The 19091-nt window shown below is 34.7% G+C and overlaps 1 protein-coding gene across 1 annotated transcript in view; it reads right to left on the reverse strand.

The window, feature by feature from the left end:
• The window catches only part of LOC111049685 (thrombospondin type-1 domain-containing protein 4), a 488755-nt gene that overhangs the window by 224632 nt on the left and 245032 nt on the right, over positions 1-19091 (reverse strand). Inside the window, exons 5-6 of the mRNA XM_039420017.1 lie at positions 12719-12800; positions 2768-2870 (exon numbers count right to left, since the gene is read on the reverse strand). Of these exons, the coding sequence (XP_039275951.1) occupies positions 2768-2870; positions 12719-12800 (185 nt within the window). The remainder of the gene's footprint in view (positions 1-2767; positions 2871-12718; positions 12801-19091) is intronic.

A 19091-nucleotide genomic window follows, 5' to 3' on the forward strand; every position in this document is an offset into this window, starting at 1 on the left:
TTTAATTCACTTTAAACTGTGATCATGAGTTGAAGGAGAAACATTGAAATTATTTGTAAGGGATGCTGAAATTTCGAAGTGTGTTTCATTACTGAAGAGAACATTGGGATATGAATTAACTAGTGTACCTCCATTTGAAAAAAATACATTGGAATAATGCCTTTATCTTGCATTCACAATAAGTGAGTAGTGTAGCTGGAAATTATTTTGTGCGTGCTTGATAATTAGAAATAGATTTAATCCTAGAAAAAAAATGACCTGCGTGCGTAGTGAGTAGTGAAACTGGGAATTATTTTGTGCGTGTTTGATAATTGGAAATATATGTGATACTAGAAAATAAAAATACAATGAAAGAAAAATGACCTGCGGGCGTTATACCTCGCCATGACTATTCGATGTACTCATTTATTTCAAATTCCATGACGAACTGCTAGTAAATAATGTTTTTTTCAACGACACTACTGTCAAGTTTTAACATTGGAATTGACTACAGTCAATTATTTATATAATTTATTATTAAATATTATTCAAAATACTTGACTGTAGTGTCGTGAAAAATAGTTCAACAATGAATTCGATGTAGGTCACTCTCAATAGAAAATTGTACTAGAACAAATAAGAACTGAGATTGGTTTTGGAAGAGTACTTAAATGATTGGTATTGGAAGTAATGACAATGATAAATCATATCGAGAAAATAATGACGCTCATCTGATTAGAGATTAGGTGATCTACCACTAGTCTACACAACAAATGAGGAATTAACAACATAGTAGGTGATACCTAGATTCCTCTAGTGACCAGATATACATTTCAAAAGAAAATCATATTATGATCAGTCTCCTGTAAACAGCAACGGAGCTGTATGAAAAGATGATTATTCAAGAATAGAAAGTGAAAATATCCAGAATAGTAAATGAGAATGATATTCAAAATGGAATGGGGTGATTCTTACCGAAGATATGAGAGATTGATTACTGACTTCTCAAATCATCCTGACCAATGTGGAATGCAATTAGGATGAAGAATCGCCAATGAATATGAAAAAAATTCAAACACTACAGAGATTTCATCTCATTTATGTCTCGATTCTTGACTTTCATTGAACATTCTTGAAGGAGCTCGTTATCTCAGTTTGTGTAAAAAGTACTACCTTGCCCACTGTGTTTTAATTAGAATTTTTCCAGGTAGAAGAGTTATAAATTACACAAAGCCATGTTTATCGAATAATATTAAATTTCAAGATTTCATCTCGCTTTGATGCAAACTCTGATGCGGAAGATAAAAGAAAGAGTCAAGAGTGCCTTGTAAGTATAATTATTTGGAGCTGAATTTTCTCCCTCAGAGAGAAAAATCTAAACTCGGTTTCACGTTGGTCCAATTTGATAATTAGGATATTTACTGAGTTGGCTGCGTAGGGGAGTACATACTTTTATTCGAAAACTTTAGATAGAATTAGAGTTACAAGTTCTTTGTAATAGAGTCTTGACCCACTGGTTGGAAGTTTCACGAGAACTGAAACCTCTCTCATCTCTGTGGGGAATAAACTACAGGAAAAAAGGAAATGATAGGGAAGGAGAGTGGAAAATGAGTGAGAAAGGACTGTGGAGAACACAGTGTTGTAAAAAGGAACTTATGAGTATGTTACAATGAGAAGAAAAGAGAGAAAACGATAGACATAGAGAACTGAGAGGAAGTGGAAAAACGTATCTGATGAGGAAGGGGAAAAGAGTGATAAACAGGAAGTTGAAGAGAGAGGAGAAGATAATTAATGATAAAGTGAAGATGAGGAAAGCGATCATAAGAAACTCGTGAAGCAGGACAAGGAAGGAGGAGTAGAAATTGAGAGAATGAAGATTAGAACGATAAGTGAAAATTTGAGGAGTAGAACAAGGAGAAGAACCATGATCAGGAGGTGATGAGGGAGATTAAGGAAGAGGATATCAAGAAAAAGCGGGAAGAGAAGGAGAAGGATGAAGATGAGAATCAAAGCAGGCATAGCAGGCAGGCAGGAGTAGCAGTTTGAGGAGAAGGAGAAGAGAAAGAAGGAAAATGATAGATGTAGGATAACTAGAATAAAAAATTCAGATGAAATAGAAGATAATTATCAAATGTTCTTTTAGAATGAAAGAGGAGAGAAAGGAGAGTGGAATAGGATTGGAAGAAGAAGAGGGGAAGATAAGAAGACGAAGAATGATAAGGAAGAAGAAGACGTGAGAGAAGTACAAGATGGTAATGATGATTAAAGGAAGATGATAGAAAGTTGAAGACTGAGAGAAAAAAAAGAAGTACAAAGAGAAAAAATGGGTGAGTACGAATCCAGGAAGATAGAAATATAAGGAAAGGAAATTGAAGTGGTGAATAGGGGATGGTGGAGGAGAGATTAGAAAGAGATGATGATCTTCAAGAGAAAAGACCTTGAAAAACCTTAAAGAGAAAAGGTTTGAGGAACAGAGAGGGAGAGCGTGGTGCTGGATTGATTGGATATAGAAGAGAAGAGATAGAAAGGGGTTGGAGAATAAGAGGTTTGAAGGAGAGAGAAGAGGAGCGTAGAAATAGATTGATTGGGAGAGAAGAAGAAGCGTTACGGTAAAGACTGAAAAGCAAAAACAAGAAGCAATACAGCAAGAATAAAAAGCTGAAAAAGAGCATGACAAAGACGAAGAAAAGAGTAAGTACAAAGATACAGATAGCACATGTGAGAGATCAGCCAAGCAACCTCAAAGAAAAACTTTGTAGTGAAAAGAGAGAGGAAAAGTGTGTGTTACCGTCGGTGAAGGGCTCCCAAGTGTAGGCACGTCCCATGAACAACTTGCCGTTGTAGGCCTCACACTGCACGCGGCGGAAATCCACGCTGCCAGGGGGACAGTCCTGCAACAAACACCAAAGCAACACATCAGGCATCAAAATGGCGGCCACACACGACATGGAGAAACAACTAGAGAGGTGCTGATATATAGGGTGAGATAGTTCTGTGGTTCACAGTTTGATCGAGATCTGAATTCGAGGACGAATTTATTCGTTTCTTTTCAATAATAAGAACATATCCAATGGTGAATTCCAATTATTTATTTATCTTGATCTATATTCAATGGATTGATCTATCTGTTCAATGGATTATTTCATAATTCTCCCAGAATTGTTGAGGATACTACCCAGCCTGTTTCAAGTTGATTCCCTCTAAATACTTTGAAATGAAACATGAATGCACAAAAGAATAGAGTTATATAAATTATGAGCGTTACTAGGAAAGCGTTAACATAAGGACAAAATAATTGATATCATCAAACTATAAAAATTCAAAATGAAAGTTCAAATCAAAGTTTAGAAAATCAGAACACCTGCAAGATAATATCCTGTCTGCAAGGGAAAATAATTGAATTTATTGAAAAATTATCATTTGAAATTAAACAGAAGAAGAATTAGCTAAAATTATTGGGAAGTTAGGTAGAGATGAATGAACTCAATCACTTTTCAAACTTGACTGTGTTCAGTCAAGTGTGATTGGAAAATTCAAACAATTTCCTATCAGGACGGAAAAATATCGCATTTTAATAATATTGTCACTCAAATTCCCAATTCCAATTTTTTTAAAAATATAAATTCGTAATAGTTGAAGGAATAATAATAATTCTAATGAGTGAGCTAAGAATTCACCCATTTTTAATGAATTAGGAATAAGGATAAGAATAAGGAATAATCAGCTGACTGTCTCGATTGCCGGTGAGAATTAGTTGAACTAGCTATTCTACCCCGAATAATATCGGGGCTGGATCAGATTGGAATTCAGTTCCGTGAATCCAGTTCAACCGATCACTTGACCACATCTCTGCCACACTGCTTTGTCTTCTACGAATTCCAATATACCTTTCCACCACGAATAATAATACCGGCCCAAAGCGAAATCGAACAGCTGCCAGATTAATTTCTGCAGTAGTCACGTGCTGACTCAGCCTGATTCAGTTGGAAACTCGTGGAATAACGTTCATCCGAGCAAAGAGGGTCCACCGAATCCTATCTACAAAGTTATATTTGATTGCCATCTTTGAAGTGATCTGATTTATGCCGAATTGGATGGGATTGGGATGACATTCTGTTTATATAGGAATTGATGCATCTTGAGTCGCCTCAATATAACCACAGATGAGAAAAATAATATATACAAAAATATTCTTCAATCTGTACCATAACATTCCAATAAATTCTATAAGACTCACTGATGCATTTTGCAGAAAAAAACTGTTATATACGAAATAATGAATTATATTGGATCAAGAATTGATATATTATTTGTCTCTTACTTTAATTATAATGCCCCTGATAAAGACATGAAAATCAGAGTCAATCATCTGTGTCGAAATAATAGTGAGTGAATTGAATAAGTCTTTCCTGCTAGGGAAACAAATCAACAGTGAAAATATCATTATGCAGATGGAAATAGTAAAAATAATTATTATTATCTAACAATAATTGGAAATATCATTGGTTGGGTAGGCCCTCAAGCACTATTCGGTCAATGTGTGAAAAATCACATGAGAATCAATGGTACGTATCTTAACGATTACAGTGTTGTAATTGTAATAGTCTATAGTACGATGGAATACTAGTACAGTGGAATACTTCTCTTTCTAGCCCAGTCAATAAAGGTTTTTTCGATCCGAAAATTAAATAAAAGCTAAAAGCATCGATGGAACCCTCCCAGAGGGTCATTCTCCCAAAAGTCCCAAGAAATCCCCTTGGAGCTTTCCCCCCTAGCCACCCTCAAAGTTGAAAAATTCAGGTAATCACGGAAAATCAATTATCTCTGTACTCATTGATCGGAAACAGTTCTATTATATGCCATTCGATTCGTTACATTATGGACTACAATATTAGTTTTATTAATTTTTTCAATAAAATGAACAGTTTTCTTGATAGAATAATATATATGTAAAAATTTAGGGGGTTTGCGATTAGATTTTTTTTTGTTTTTTTTTCCGATTAACTTCAAAGTAAGTAGTTTTAAAGAAAAATGAGTCAAATAATTAATGTAGCCACTCTCATTGCAAATCCATTGATGTATATTTTTATGTATTTGCGATTCGATTTGACGCCGTGGAAGGGGAAACACAGTCGACGCGGTATGGCGCGGCTGACTCTCTTAGCCATAGTAAATAGCAAACAGGAAATCAATTATCTCTGTAACCATTAATCGCAGAAAAATCTATACTATGTCATTCGATTCTTTAAATTGAGGACTACAATATTAGTCGTATTCGTTTCCTCAATAAATCGAACAGTTTCCTTGATAAAATAATATATATGTAATAATTTAAGGGGTTTTCGATTTGATTTTTTTGTTTTCTCCGATTAACTTCGAAGCAAGTAATTTTAAAGGAAAATGTGACAAATAATTATTTATTGCGAATTCATTGATGTATATTGTTATGTATTTGCGATTCAAGTTGACGCTGTGGAAGTGGAAACAGCCGACGCGGCTCACTCCCTTCACCATAGTAAACAGAATAATACTTCTGTCTACATTGCATCTCATTTACACTATGGCGCTCGAAACAATTAATTTTGTCTATTGATTTGACATGCGCTGTATCTAGATTTTAACTTTTCAATACTCTAAAAGAATATCCTAATTTTCTTGATTTAACCATGCTTATGATAAAAATCAGGATTTCGTTGTCTGCTCACAGAATTTATTATATTAATTTGAAGTGTGCCTTCTCCATACGAGTCAGAGGTATCACAATTTGATAACTCTAGTTTCAGATATTGATGTTTTCCAATGAATTTTCATGATATATTATGTGTCTGATTCCTTTATCTTATCCTTATTTTGTGAAAAATGAAGATTCAAAATTTCTTTTCGTAGCTTTTCTTGTGTTTTATCTTGTTTCATCACTCTTTATAATTTGAACACTTGATAATGGAACGGATATCATCAGATCACGTGAAAAAAAATAAAAGTGTAGGCCTACCTGAGATACGATATGATTACACTGTACTCCTGATAAGTTGAAAATTTTCAAGCTGGAAGTAGATTAATTTGTTGCACATTCGGTTCAAATATTAACAAATGTTACCAATATTATCACATATAGTGTAAACGAATTACTCTGAAGCTTTCTATTCTCACTAAACATGAAGAGGCAATACCAAGCCAGAATCGCAGCTCCGTTCAAATCATTATTATCAGAGCTTTCAAATTGATCCTATGTAAATTTAACTATGGATGTTATCCCCATCTCACAATTTCCCTATTTATCCTTATCGTGATTCAGAATAAAGTAGTTGATCTCTATATTCACAAAAATCAATGTACAGTACCTATAATAAATAGTAAAAATAACAACATTTCAATAATAATGCAACTTTTTCTAGGTACGAATTTCAAGGCTCATAAAATGACTTTTTCCCAATCACAGGCAGAAACTCTAATGATCATCATTTTAGTAATTTAATGAAAATTGTATGTATTGTACATTGTTCGACGTAAGATAAGCTACATCTTCAAGGTAATCAACGTATTTAGGATTATCATGTTTATGAATGAAAGCGAGACTGTGATAGAAGATTAGTCAAATTGGAATATAAACATATATACAATGCATATTCCTGATCAACTCAAATTACAAATGATAGTATCAAGCCGAAATGAATTGAGCAACTGAATTTCAAAGTTACTATCCACTGTTCAAATCGCACTGTGATTTCCTTTTCCAAATGGATTGAATTGCCTCACTCTTCAACGTAACAATTATTGTAAAAAAACCAGTGGAATGTGAACGTCATCCAAATAGCATTATTTTGAATTTCAATTTTCAGATCATGAAATTCATAAAAAAACTTGAGAGAATAGTGATGAATTGCAAACAGTGCAAGTAACATTGATACAATAAAAATCAACATCGATTAATTTAATACTGGACTTATCAAATTTATATTACCGTTAATCTATATTATTTATAAAGCCTATAAAATGTAAAACCAACATTTTAAATTTTCTCTACTGGAGCAAAACATCGATCGAAAATAAAGAAGAGCCCATTATAAGCACAAAATACTTGTGCACTAGAACTCACTTGAACTAACTCATCACTTCACCCTTCAATGATCACAATGACTAGAAGGGTATAAAAACCATGAAATTGATAATCAGGTACATTTTCAAATAGCTTCACCCAACTAAATCTGTGAATGCCAAGTCATAAGAAATCATGTTCATAGATTTAATTTAATGCTTCAAATAGAAAATGATCTAGTCTTTTGGTGCCCGAATCAGAATCAATTTCAATCAACATTAATCGACATCAAGAAAAGCTTCTGCCAACTTTGTGTAATGAATGACAAGATGCGAGTGGAGGTGAAAAATCGATATGTTAACAAAAATAATAGAAGATGATGAATCATCTTTCAATTAATCTTATACGGTAGGCTACTTTGTGGTTAAATATGAAAAACTTTCATGATTTTCCTACCTTTTATGCATTCTTACTCTTTGTATGTTTGCATGGCTTTCATCTTGAGAGTCTACTGAATTTTCATATTGGACTGTCTAAATAATGTAGATTCAACTATTAAGAACGGAAGTTAAGCTACTTTACAGAGAGAATCATAGAAAGTTTCAACTCAACAAGCCCAATGAATGAATTTTTTTATGTCTCACCGTCATATATATTTGGCTCTACTGTAGGTATATTATCAACCTGGCTTGGAGAATATTAACTGTTGAAAACAGCAAACACTGCACGCTATGATTTTTCAGAAAATTGCCACTGCTAACACTATTGTAATCTATGATTTATCTTAGTTTTGACATTCATAACTTGCGATAAATTTTAGCATAGAATTATGATCATACACACATATTTTAAATATGTATTATATTATGTAATAGTATGAATATTTTATCGGTTGCAAACAATATCTTTGTCTGTCATAGAATGCATGATTTAGCACATATATAACAACATAATGATTCTAGAGAATTTAGAGAATTAAAATGTGAAAAATTAGTTTCATCACATGTCAAAACAATAGACAAAATTGATTGTTTCGAGCGCCATAGTGTAAATAAGATGCAACTTAAAAAGCAGTAGGCCTACTATTTTACTGTTTACTACGGTGAAGAGAGACAGCCACGCCGTACCGCGTCGACTGTTTCCCCTTCCACAACGTCAAATCGAATCGCAAATAAATAACAATATACATCAATGGATTCGCAATGAATGTGGCTACAATAATTATTTGTCACATTTCCTTGAAGATTATTTGCTTCGAAGTTAATCGGAGGAAACAAAAATCAAATCGAAAAAACCCCTAAATTTTTACATATATATTATTTTATCAAGGAAACTGTTCGATTTATTGAGGAAATGAATACGACTAATATTGTAGCCCATAATGTAACGAATCGAATAACATATGAAAGATTTTTTTCCGATTGATGGTTACAGAGGTAATTGATTTCCAGTTTGCTGTTTACTATGGCGAAGAGAGTCAGCCGCGCCATACCGCGTCGACTGTTTCCCCTTCCACGGCATCAAATCAAATCGCAAATACATAACAATATACATCAATGGATTTGCAATAAGAGTGGCTACATTAATTATCTGTCTCATTTTTCTTTAGAACTACTTGCTTCGAAGTTTATCGGAGAAAACAAAAAAATCAAATCACAAACCCCCTATATTTTTACATATATATTATTTTATCAAGAAAACTGTTCATTTTATTGAAAAAATGAATAGGAATAATATTGTAGTCCATAATGTGATGAATCGAATGACATATAATAGAACTATTTCCGATGAATGGTTACAGAGATAATTGCTTTCCCGTGTTTACCTGCATTTTTCACGTTTTAGGGGGCTGGGGCGGAAAGCTCCAAGGGGATTTCTTAGGACTTTTGGGAGAATGACCCTCTGGGAGGGTTCTATCGATGGTGGAAAATTCAGCTTTTATTTAATTTTCGGATCGAAACTGCTTTTTTGGACCTTCATTGACTGGGCTATTCCGAGCATTCATTCCAGAGCAGTGCGTTTCAAAATTATTTTTTCAAGAGACTTCATGACAGATCGATGCAATTGGAAATTTCTCCTCTCACACTCGCTACAAGAATATTATCAGATTGGATTATTAATCTTGAATGGGATTCGAAGAGAGAAAATGTTATTTTGCAATATTTCAAACTAGAAAAGCAATGATTTTACATAACGCTTGCACATGAAAAGGATCATGAAAAGTTCTGCATTCGCTGAAATGAGATTTGAGACATGTATAAATATTTTGAAATCTCTCATGAGAGGTAGGTACTGGGAAAACTTATTACGCTACTGTATACATTTGGATGACAGGATATAACTTTTCTCTCAGCCACTACATGTGCGCTGCGCACGGATTCATTTGAATTACAAATTTTTGAATATTGATGGCATGTTGATTCAAACCGAAACTTTTCTAGCATCGGCTGCATACAGTGAAACTTTTTCAAATGTATCATGTGAAGCTGGAAAAACGATGAAAGTTGTGGGTGGACAACTGTAGAACTTCCAATTTTTGGTTATTGATTACTGATTACTGACTACTGATTCTATAATCATCTATGATTTATTTAAAAGAGGATAAGGGTTAATAATGTTATATTATTATGATTTCAATTCATCCATCAATTTCTCAAAATGGATATAACTTTTAACACATTCCAAGAGTAAGTATCAACCTCATTTGAAGCTATATTTTTGGAATAATGGTTGATATGTCTTCAAGTACAGGGACTCTTGGAGTGATAGCTTGATAAAATATTCTTATTAATATTTCTGTGAGTCTTGTATCCTTTCTTGTTGTTCACTTCGTATCATTCCAGTTCTAGACTTGCATCTTCAATTCGAAATTGTATTTTCAATGAAATCATATCTCAATTCGCCATTTCTCCTCTCCATTCAATCAGTACTATGAGGGAAATGCTGTAAAATATATTTTTATGTTTATCGGCATTCTCACCCACATTTTTTGTACTTTTAACCGTCTCTTAATTTATAAACAATGAAAACATGAAGATTCATAGACACGTATCACACGTGTGAATTAGATCCATTACTCTACATTTAGAAGATACAGGAATCAGATCGTTGGTATTCCTGTCTGTGAGGAAAGAGTTTACTCAAATTGTTATTCACTTTGCGTGCAGCAGGTTGCACTCTTTATTTCTCTCTGTCGCACAGCATCCACTATAAACCCGACGGCGTGAGTTCCACAGGAACTTCAATGCTTTTTCCGGGCTGCCCATTAATCCTAAGCAAATGCATCCAACTATATACATAAAACACATATATACTCTGTCTCATAATATATATACCCCGGCAAGTGTTCTGTTCATCTCTGGCATGTGGAATAACGACATCAGAGTTCCTTTATCGTCCATTTTATAGCCAGCTCTCTGGATTACGTTCAGATACATAAAAGAAACTCCCGGATATGACATTATACGCTAGTTAGTTATACCCAGCTAAAGAACAATAGCCATCTGAAGCCAATTTGCATACTTTATTGGGCACTGGAAAAAGTCACGACTGAAGGGTGACTTATCGGGCAAAACGAGCGAGTGAATTTTATGCGATAACTGTGAAATATCACTGGGGCAGTTTGTGATGATTTCAGTGAGGAATAGAGGAACAGTAATTATTTCTAGCAGAAATGTGGAATAATTTGATAAATTCTTCCTCTCAGGTGGAAAGCCGCTTTACTTTACTTTTATTTTTGAGCTAATACATCTCGCCAGACTTCTACAATCAACAATGTTCAACTTCGAGAACTACTCCTCCCAATACTAGAGAACGTGATCAGTCTTCTTCAACCAAACTGGTTGCATTTTGAAATTATGAGAAAATCAGCAAGAAACCTCGGGTTTATTCGATGAGATCATCATCTGCGGTAATTTTCAAACCTTTAAGAAAAGTCATTGGAAGAATTTACAAAAACTCTTTAATTCATCGTAAAACTCAGAAAAGAACCATGTTCATGCGTTAGGAGATCAAAATTAGTGTTTATCTTCAAACAATTAATAACAATGATTATCAACTATGTATGGATGAGACACAGTTCAATGGGAAGAGAATCCTACTTCTATCAAGAAATATTGTACTGTTCATATTGTTCCAGAGGTAAGAGAAACATTTTCAATATTCTCCCTTGTCATATCCTTTCAAGAACAGGGTTAAGCTCATCTATAGCATACAGAACGTTTAACCAGCCTTATTGAGTTTAACAGCTATTAGCCCAAAGCAGAGAAAACTTCTATAATAGGATAAGGAATTCTATTAGATTTCAGCTAATTAGAATTTAGATAATCCCAATAAAGGTCCATTGCTGTATTCTGTGCCCGAAGCTACTAGCCTCTAAGAAAGAAAACCTCTCTTACTTGTTAACACATAGGAAAATAATTAAATTGCCATCAAGCAAGAATCATTTTTCAGTCGTTGTCTTCGGAAGTAGGCCTATGATTACCTTACCTTTGTACTGTGTTGTACACAGGCATGGATTGATCACTAAATAACCAATCTCATAGCTACAATAATTTCTTGCTGACAGATATCACATTATTGTAATGAAAGCAAGTGTTACATGCATATACTCGACCTACTGCTGTGAACACTAAGAGCCAACTGCTTACTTATCAAAATCTTGGGTTATGATGAATCAATACCGTTACTACTGTAATATCGTTCTCGAGTTTTCATTATACGTGACTATTCAGTAAATGACGTCTGATTTCAAGGTTTGTGAATTATAATGTACACTTTGTAAACATTCTTGAAAGTCCTTTTACAGTTCACATACCGTAATTTAAAAAATGCTGATTCTACTTTTAATGGTAGATTCTTCCTTCATTTAATAGGAATAGATCAGTTTTCTCATGGAATAAAAGTAATATTGACTGGCACTGAGTTTTCAGTTCGCATCAATTTCATGGCCTCTGACATGACCTAACAACTGTTCTTAAGCAGCCAGGAATGACGACTTAACGTGTCCATCTGAAACATGGGACTGGCCCAAAAAATATATCTTGCCCGGGCCGGGATTTTAATCCGGGGCTCCATATTCTCTGAATACAATGAGCTCTCTCATTGATCCAAATATATTTTTGAAGAAGCGATTAACGAACAGGCAGAGGTACTCCAGATTCTAACTCACAAGTGTTATCAATAGTTTATATGTAGATGATTCTTTATTATTGATGCCATTGAATCCTATTAAAAATTAGGCCAGTAGAACGAAAACTTTGATTTCCAATACAGGTTAAATAATGACTGCCTATAGTCTTGACACGTAACCGAGAATGGATGACACAATGGCAGAGCTGCACTTGAAGCACTGCGTTTGGCCAAATAGTGCTAGTTATCGGCTCATTTTTAATAGTGGGAGGAGTTTGCCAATAGGAATCCAGTTCCAATACTGGTGAGATAACATAGATCACCAAAGTTATCTCGAGCTATATTTTAAGCTTTCCCTTTGGCCAAGTCTTTCAGCTCGCCGATTGATCCTATTACTCATTCAATGACTAGATAGTGTTAGTAGAAGGATCCTTCCTATTTCACAAAGATTTATCTTTGAGGAATGATAAAGTTTGTATTTCGATTCTAGATCAAATAATTGGTGTAATCTGATCAATCAAATCATATTATAATAATGTATATAAATAATGTCCTATGTGTCATAACTCTTACCTGGGTATTACAGATATGCATCCTCTTGTACATTCCAATACAGTGTCCTCCAGAAACTTTTCGTTTGTGTCTTCCTTCAACTCTGCAACAAAAGAATCCACAATCTTGATGTTATCACATAGAATTCAACAATATTTTTACACATGAAACGTTCTAAGTGAACAACGAATAAGTCATTTGATGAAAGTAACAAAAAATAAGTAATTTTTCCAAATGAACTTACTCATTATCAAAGGTGATGATAATAATTATTCATTTATTTATTCATTCATCCACTCATTCACAATAGAGACAAGGGTTTCCCCAAATTTTTCTCCTTCACAATACAAAACCAGCAATAAACAAGCTAATAGTGCAAAATAGACAATAAGTTTCCAAACCGTTCATTCTCCGTTTGGCTTGATAAAATTTCGGCTGTTTATATCCCCTGAAAAACCTAACTTCCTAACCAGCAACGAAAGGATCAACAATAATCATTCCCAGCACAGTCGCATGGTAGGGTCATTCGATAGCCAGTGTAAACAAAATGTGACGGAATAAATTTCCAATAGACGGTCGATGAAAATGTATGCATATGCAGTCACTAGCTGCAGTGTCAATGCACTCTGTAAACAATAAATGCATCACAATCAAACATTCTATTTGTTGAGATTCACTTCAATTTGTCAGTATTGATTGTATAAATCGCATTGATGTTATATATATGAGGTGAACTGACAGTCTGAAGTCAACTTCAGTTTGAGTGCTGACACTTCAAACGGTCAGCATTGGTTGAATGAGGAGCATTAATGTCATACATGAGGAATGCTGACAGTTTCAAGTGAATCTCTCTGGCTGCGGCCTGCAGCCAGTGTGGATGCATTTGCAGTTAGCACTGTGGATGGAACTCGGCAAATTGTTGACTCGCGGCTGAGAGAGATCTTGCATAAACAATGGTAGGCTATCAATTCCGTCACTGATATTCTGTGGATGGGTATGAAATGACTGAATAATATAGTATAGTATACTATACTCCTATAGGGATATGGGAATATAGTATACCCTCTCCTATGGGATAGGAGAGAGTGGATCTATAAACTAAACATCTACTGAGATGAAAATGTGATGGATAGATGTAGGCCTATCGATGAGTATAGATTGAATAAAAACAATAAAATACTTGTAGTATCCTCTTATTAAAACATTTTTACGACTAGTTTCGACCTACTTTGACCATTTTGAAGTTAATCGATTCTAACTTGAAAATGGCGAAAGTAGGTCAAAAATTGTCGTTAAAATGTTAGTAAAGTACATTTGACATTTAAGACAGGTTTTTTTGCGCAATCTCCCCCCTCCCCCCTCCCCCACAACCCTGAGTTTGTGCAAACTCCCCCTCCCCCCTCCCCCTTCCCCCCTCCCCCCAGAGTTTGCGCAAACTCCCCCCTCTCCCTCTCCCTCTCCCTCTCCCTCCCACTCCCTCTCCCTCTCCTTCTCTCTCTTATCTTATCTTATCTTATCTTATCTAATCTAATCTAATCTCTTCCCCTCCCCCAGTGAGGACAAGGGGGATGAAGAGAGAGAGAGAGAGAGTGATCTCTCTCTCAGTGAGGGGAAAAATAATTTCCCTGAGGAAAAAATAATTTCCCTTTCTACTGACAGATTAAAGTGAATCTGTATTCTCTACTGACAAATTAAAGTGAATCCATATTACTACATCTAATAACTTATACTGTAAAATTAAAGTGATTGCAAATTAAATAATTTAATTGGTTTGCTTTCCCCCGAAGAAAAATTTCAAAGAATAATTTATATTGAAATTTTCTATGTGCTGCTAGCTCATCCAAAAAATAGCTATAGATATCCTCAGACCTATATCACATGGAGGGTACAAGAGAGAGAGAGAGAGAGAGTGATACACCCATCGTTTCTCTGTCTCTCGCATAAGCATTACTTGTAGATTGTGCAAACTACTAGGTGGAAAAAACAGATGGCCCCATGCGTTATCTCCTATTCTCACTTACTCGCACCATATTTCTAAATTCCTTTTTGCTATTACGAAAGCCATGTGAAAGAGAAATCAGACAAGTAACTGAGTTCCTTTTTAATCCCGCCTTCCTATACTGCCAGTTAAAGTGAATCCATATTTCTACATCTTTATACTGAGTGAATGCATATTACTACATTTAATAACTTGTACTGTAAAATTAAATTGATTGCAAATTAATACAATTGGTTTGCTTTCCGCCTGACAGTTAAGAAAAATTTCAAATTTTATTTATATTGAAATTTTCTATGTGCTGTACAAACCTGCGGGCGTTATTTTTTTGTAAAGTGTTTCTCCGAGAATATCTATAGTAAATTTAGAATGAACAAGCATATCCAAAAATAGGTATAGATATCCTCAGATCTATATCACTTGGGGAACATACTCAAGCTCTATTGATGTCTGACATATCTTAACAGAGAGAGGTCAATGATCTAAGTTGATCTTTTACATTTTTTATCTGCAATGTCATACAAGCATTTCCAAAGTTCATCGGAATTTGTAACAATAGTTGAGAAATCATTTGCACTACAATAATGTAGATGGCCGCTGTCTAGTATATCGAGCAGTTCGAAAATCTCAGATAAAATTGGAAAATGTACATTCTCTGTTTTTGTTAACGCTAGATCAACATCATCGCCTTGGAATCCTGTTCAAAATTTAATATTTTTTGCAATAGAATCAAATTCATTGAATGAAATTGACATCAAGAGGCGAGTTAATTTTTTGAATTTTGCAAAGCTAAAACACTGCATGACCTAGATCAAGCTATGAACTATAATTGATAAGGTAGGAATGTGCACTTAGCTGTAACAGTTGTCTCTGAGGGGGCGTATCTCGCGTCCTCACTTAATCAAGTCTACACTGATACTAAGCCAAAATGTTCGAGGAAATATCTGAATTAAAAATTTGTTTACAACATTTCACTACAACAATACATAACTTCATCTTCAATTTTAATTAATTTATCTATAGACAAATTATGTGGACGGTAATAGCACAAATAGTCTTTTATATCGTTCAAATTAACTGTGCTTAGAAAAATAGCCTTTAATTGTTTCGCCAAACTATAATTTTCACGAGATGATTTCTTAATTGCAATTTCGCATTCATCATACCAGTCTATGCAGTTTTTTAACCTCACTCCCAACTGGTTGTCAGCAGCTAACCACTTTGTCGGATCCATTGTTGTCGAGCAAATGAAGTAAACTATGTGTAGGCAGGCACTATTATAGAGTAATTAAACGGTCTTTCTTCATTAATAATTGTACACAGACAACACGTGCGTGCTTTATGCAATCTCAGTGCATGCAAGCAATAAACACACTGTAATTCCTTTCCGTTGTAGAAGAATCCATAACGTGCAAAGTTTCTTTTCTGCGCATTCGTATACATCGGTGCCAATTTCATACTTCTCATACGAGTATTCTCGCACAAGAAATTATTTGTTTGATACATATTTTTAAACAGCAAAGAATTATAATGTTGTGCACTGTACAAAGCACATCTTCCATCGGGTCTATATTTATGTATCTTACATGCATCATAACACCACGAAGTGGTGAAAAAGCTGAAATCGGGCTTGACAAAGTCCTCCGGTATGCATTGTACGTTAGAAGGCAATCTTCTTAGAAACTTTGCTTTCTCAGTTCCTTTTGTAAAAATCTTTTCATAACCTGCGAGGTAATCACGAATCATTGTCTCATTGTATTCCAAATCTCCATCGGTCCATTTTATTTTATGATAGTTACGTTCCAGCCATGTTACATCATTATACAATTTTGCACTCAATTCCATCTTTGCAAATGGTGATTTGAAATGGAATACGGCATAATTATTGCACTCGTCAATTATAGCAAGTTCTTTCACAATAATTTGATTACAAGTTTGTTTAAACCAGTGAAGTTCAACTGTAGCAATTTTCGTAGACATCTGCTTGTCCATTCCTTTCTGTCCTTCTTCACGTATCTGTTCCTCCTCACGTTTCTGCTCCTCCACCTCCTCTTCCTCCTCCTCTCCCGACTTCTGGATTGGTGTACTGCTTCTCCTTGGTTCATAATAGAAACTATCAGATTCGATATCGTAAAGTACCGACTGAGTTTGAGCTTTGTTCTCACTCTCCAAAATATCAGAATCGAGATCACACTGGATACCAACAGTCCGAGTTTGAGCTTTGTTCTCACTCTCCAAAATATCAGAACACAAAGAATAGGACATTGCTCAGATGATTCCTGTTCAAAGGTAAAACTGATAATGGCTTACATTTGCCGCAGTACACACCTTATATATAATATTGCATGCAGTGATGCACTCTATCAACAAAATTACTGAACTTCTTTCACCATGCTCGTCAGAGGTGTGTACTCCATCACTCAATCGCTAATTAAAACGCAATAAGCGGAAGTATTTGCAGGTACTGCGTTACTAAATTCCATTAATAGAACCTATAATTGAATTGGGAAAAAACAAATCTAGTTTGCACTCTAATCATGATTTTACACCTAAAAAGGAAGAAGTAAAAGAGGAACAAGAGAGTATGGAAATTGATGATAATGAGGAGGGGGATGAAAAGAGTTATGAGAGTTCAACAGACAATTTTTTAAGCTCGACAAAATTTGAAAACAGTTTACTTGGTTCTAGCAGAAACGATGATGTGCTGTCACAATATCTAAAAACGTTTCATGCGGAAAAATTGAATAATTCAATCAGTTATGGAATTTCATATAATTCTAAAGATGACGTGTATTATATTGGAAATCAGCAAGTAATATTCGATAACGGTTATATAGATATTAATAATGAAAGATTCCGTTTAACACATGGTCTACTTGAGTTATTATTCAGTGCGAGACCAAACTCAAATCTTAATAATCAGAGAGATCTGGATAAGTATAAAAAAATCTTAACACTTACAGGTATACATTTAGATCGAAGAGGCTATGTTGAACGAAATCAGGGAATTAAATCGCAAATGATTCAAAAGTTATTTCCCAGTAAAAAAATTAGTAAAAAGAAGGGCTGGGGTTTATTGAAATTTGCAAAAAAATAATTCTCATGATAGAATTTATCAATACTTTGATAATTTTGACGAATTAGTGGAAAGATTAAATTTACTCTATTCCTCAAAAGCTAGTGACAACACCGGGCATGATATTGAGATCGCGTCTATAATTGAAGAGCTAAAAGAAGCAAAATTAATTGTTTAGTGTCACGATGACTCTACATCGATTCGGACGAATTGATACGGCTAGTGCTAGCGGAGCTGTTGCTAATCTTATGTGTGATAACACAGAAGATAATCGAATCGATAAATCAACAAGGAATCAGCGAAGCTGTGAAATTTTATTTAGATTCGCAAATAACCAAACTCGTTTCAGAAAATACAAAGAATATTGGAGTGAGCATAATTGAAAGAGAACATATTCTAAGTACATTACAAAATTTCAGTGCTAATATCGATAAAGCTATTGCAGAGAGAACTCTAAATTTAGAATCTGCTCTAGGAGAAGTGAAAACTTTAACAGACAGCTTTTCATCTCAGTTGCTCAGTATTAACAACTGTCACGTTATTCTTTATATTTAAATAACGATTAGCCTCCTGCTTGGCATCAGTCGGTAAAGCATGAGATTTTGATATAATCATATAATTAGGTCGTGGTTTTTTAATAGGATTCAGTCTCAAAAATCTTGATAGGCCTAGGTATGATTTATATCAGAATTTGGGTGAGCTATTTCATGAATTTGCGAAGTGTTTTGTGCTGGTAGGTTATCTATTCTTTCGTTTAACTCACAAGTGACAGTATCTATTTTTGCTGTTAAATTGGTTGTAATTAGTTCTTGATTTTCAGCGGTAGATGCTGGTATTGTGTCCGCAGTTTCCTTACCCATTCTTACCGATGTATCCTTCAATGATTCCCGCATTTCCTTCATTTCCGCCTTCAAGTCCTTCATTACCATGGTCATTGTTTTTTCTAAACTATTAGAAAATGACTTGATCATCCCCTCTACTATAACCCTTCTTATTGCTTCTTGGGAGACATTTAATGGTTTATTACTGTTCACAGGATTCTTGGCGGTGATTGAAGAGATCTGGGCGTTGGACTCCATCGCGCCCCCCTCAGCGTCGATCTCCGCTACTATCGCCGTCTGCAGTGTGTCTGCTACCTTACTTTGCGTGGACGAAAAGAGACTCATATTTTAAAAATGGATTAAGTGTCAAGTGTTTGTTAAAAAAGTGAAAGTTTTGGCCAACAAGGCATTAATAAGGACACAAATGAGGATAGGCCTATGGACATTACAAGCCAGGTAACCTATTTATTACTTAAGCTCTTATAATATAATAATACTATT

Source organism: Nilaparvata lugens, chromosome 2 (genome assembly GCF_014356525.2).
Source record: "Nilaparvata lugens isolate BPH chromosome 2, ASM1435652v1, whole genome shotgun sequence".
Lineage (NCBI taxonomy): Eukaryota > Metazoa > Arthropoda > Insecta > Hemiptera > Delphacidae > Nilaparvata > Nilaparvata lugens.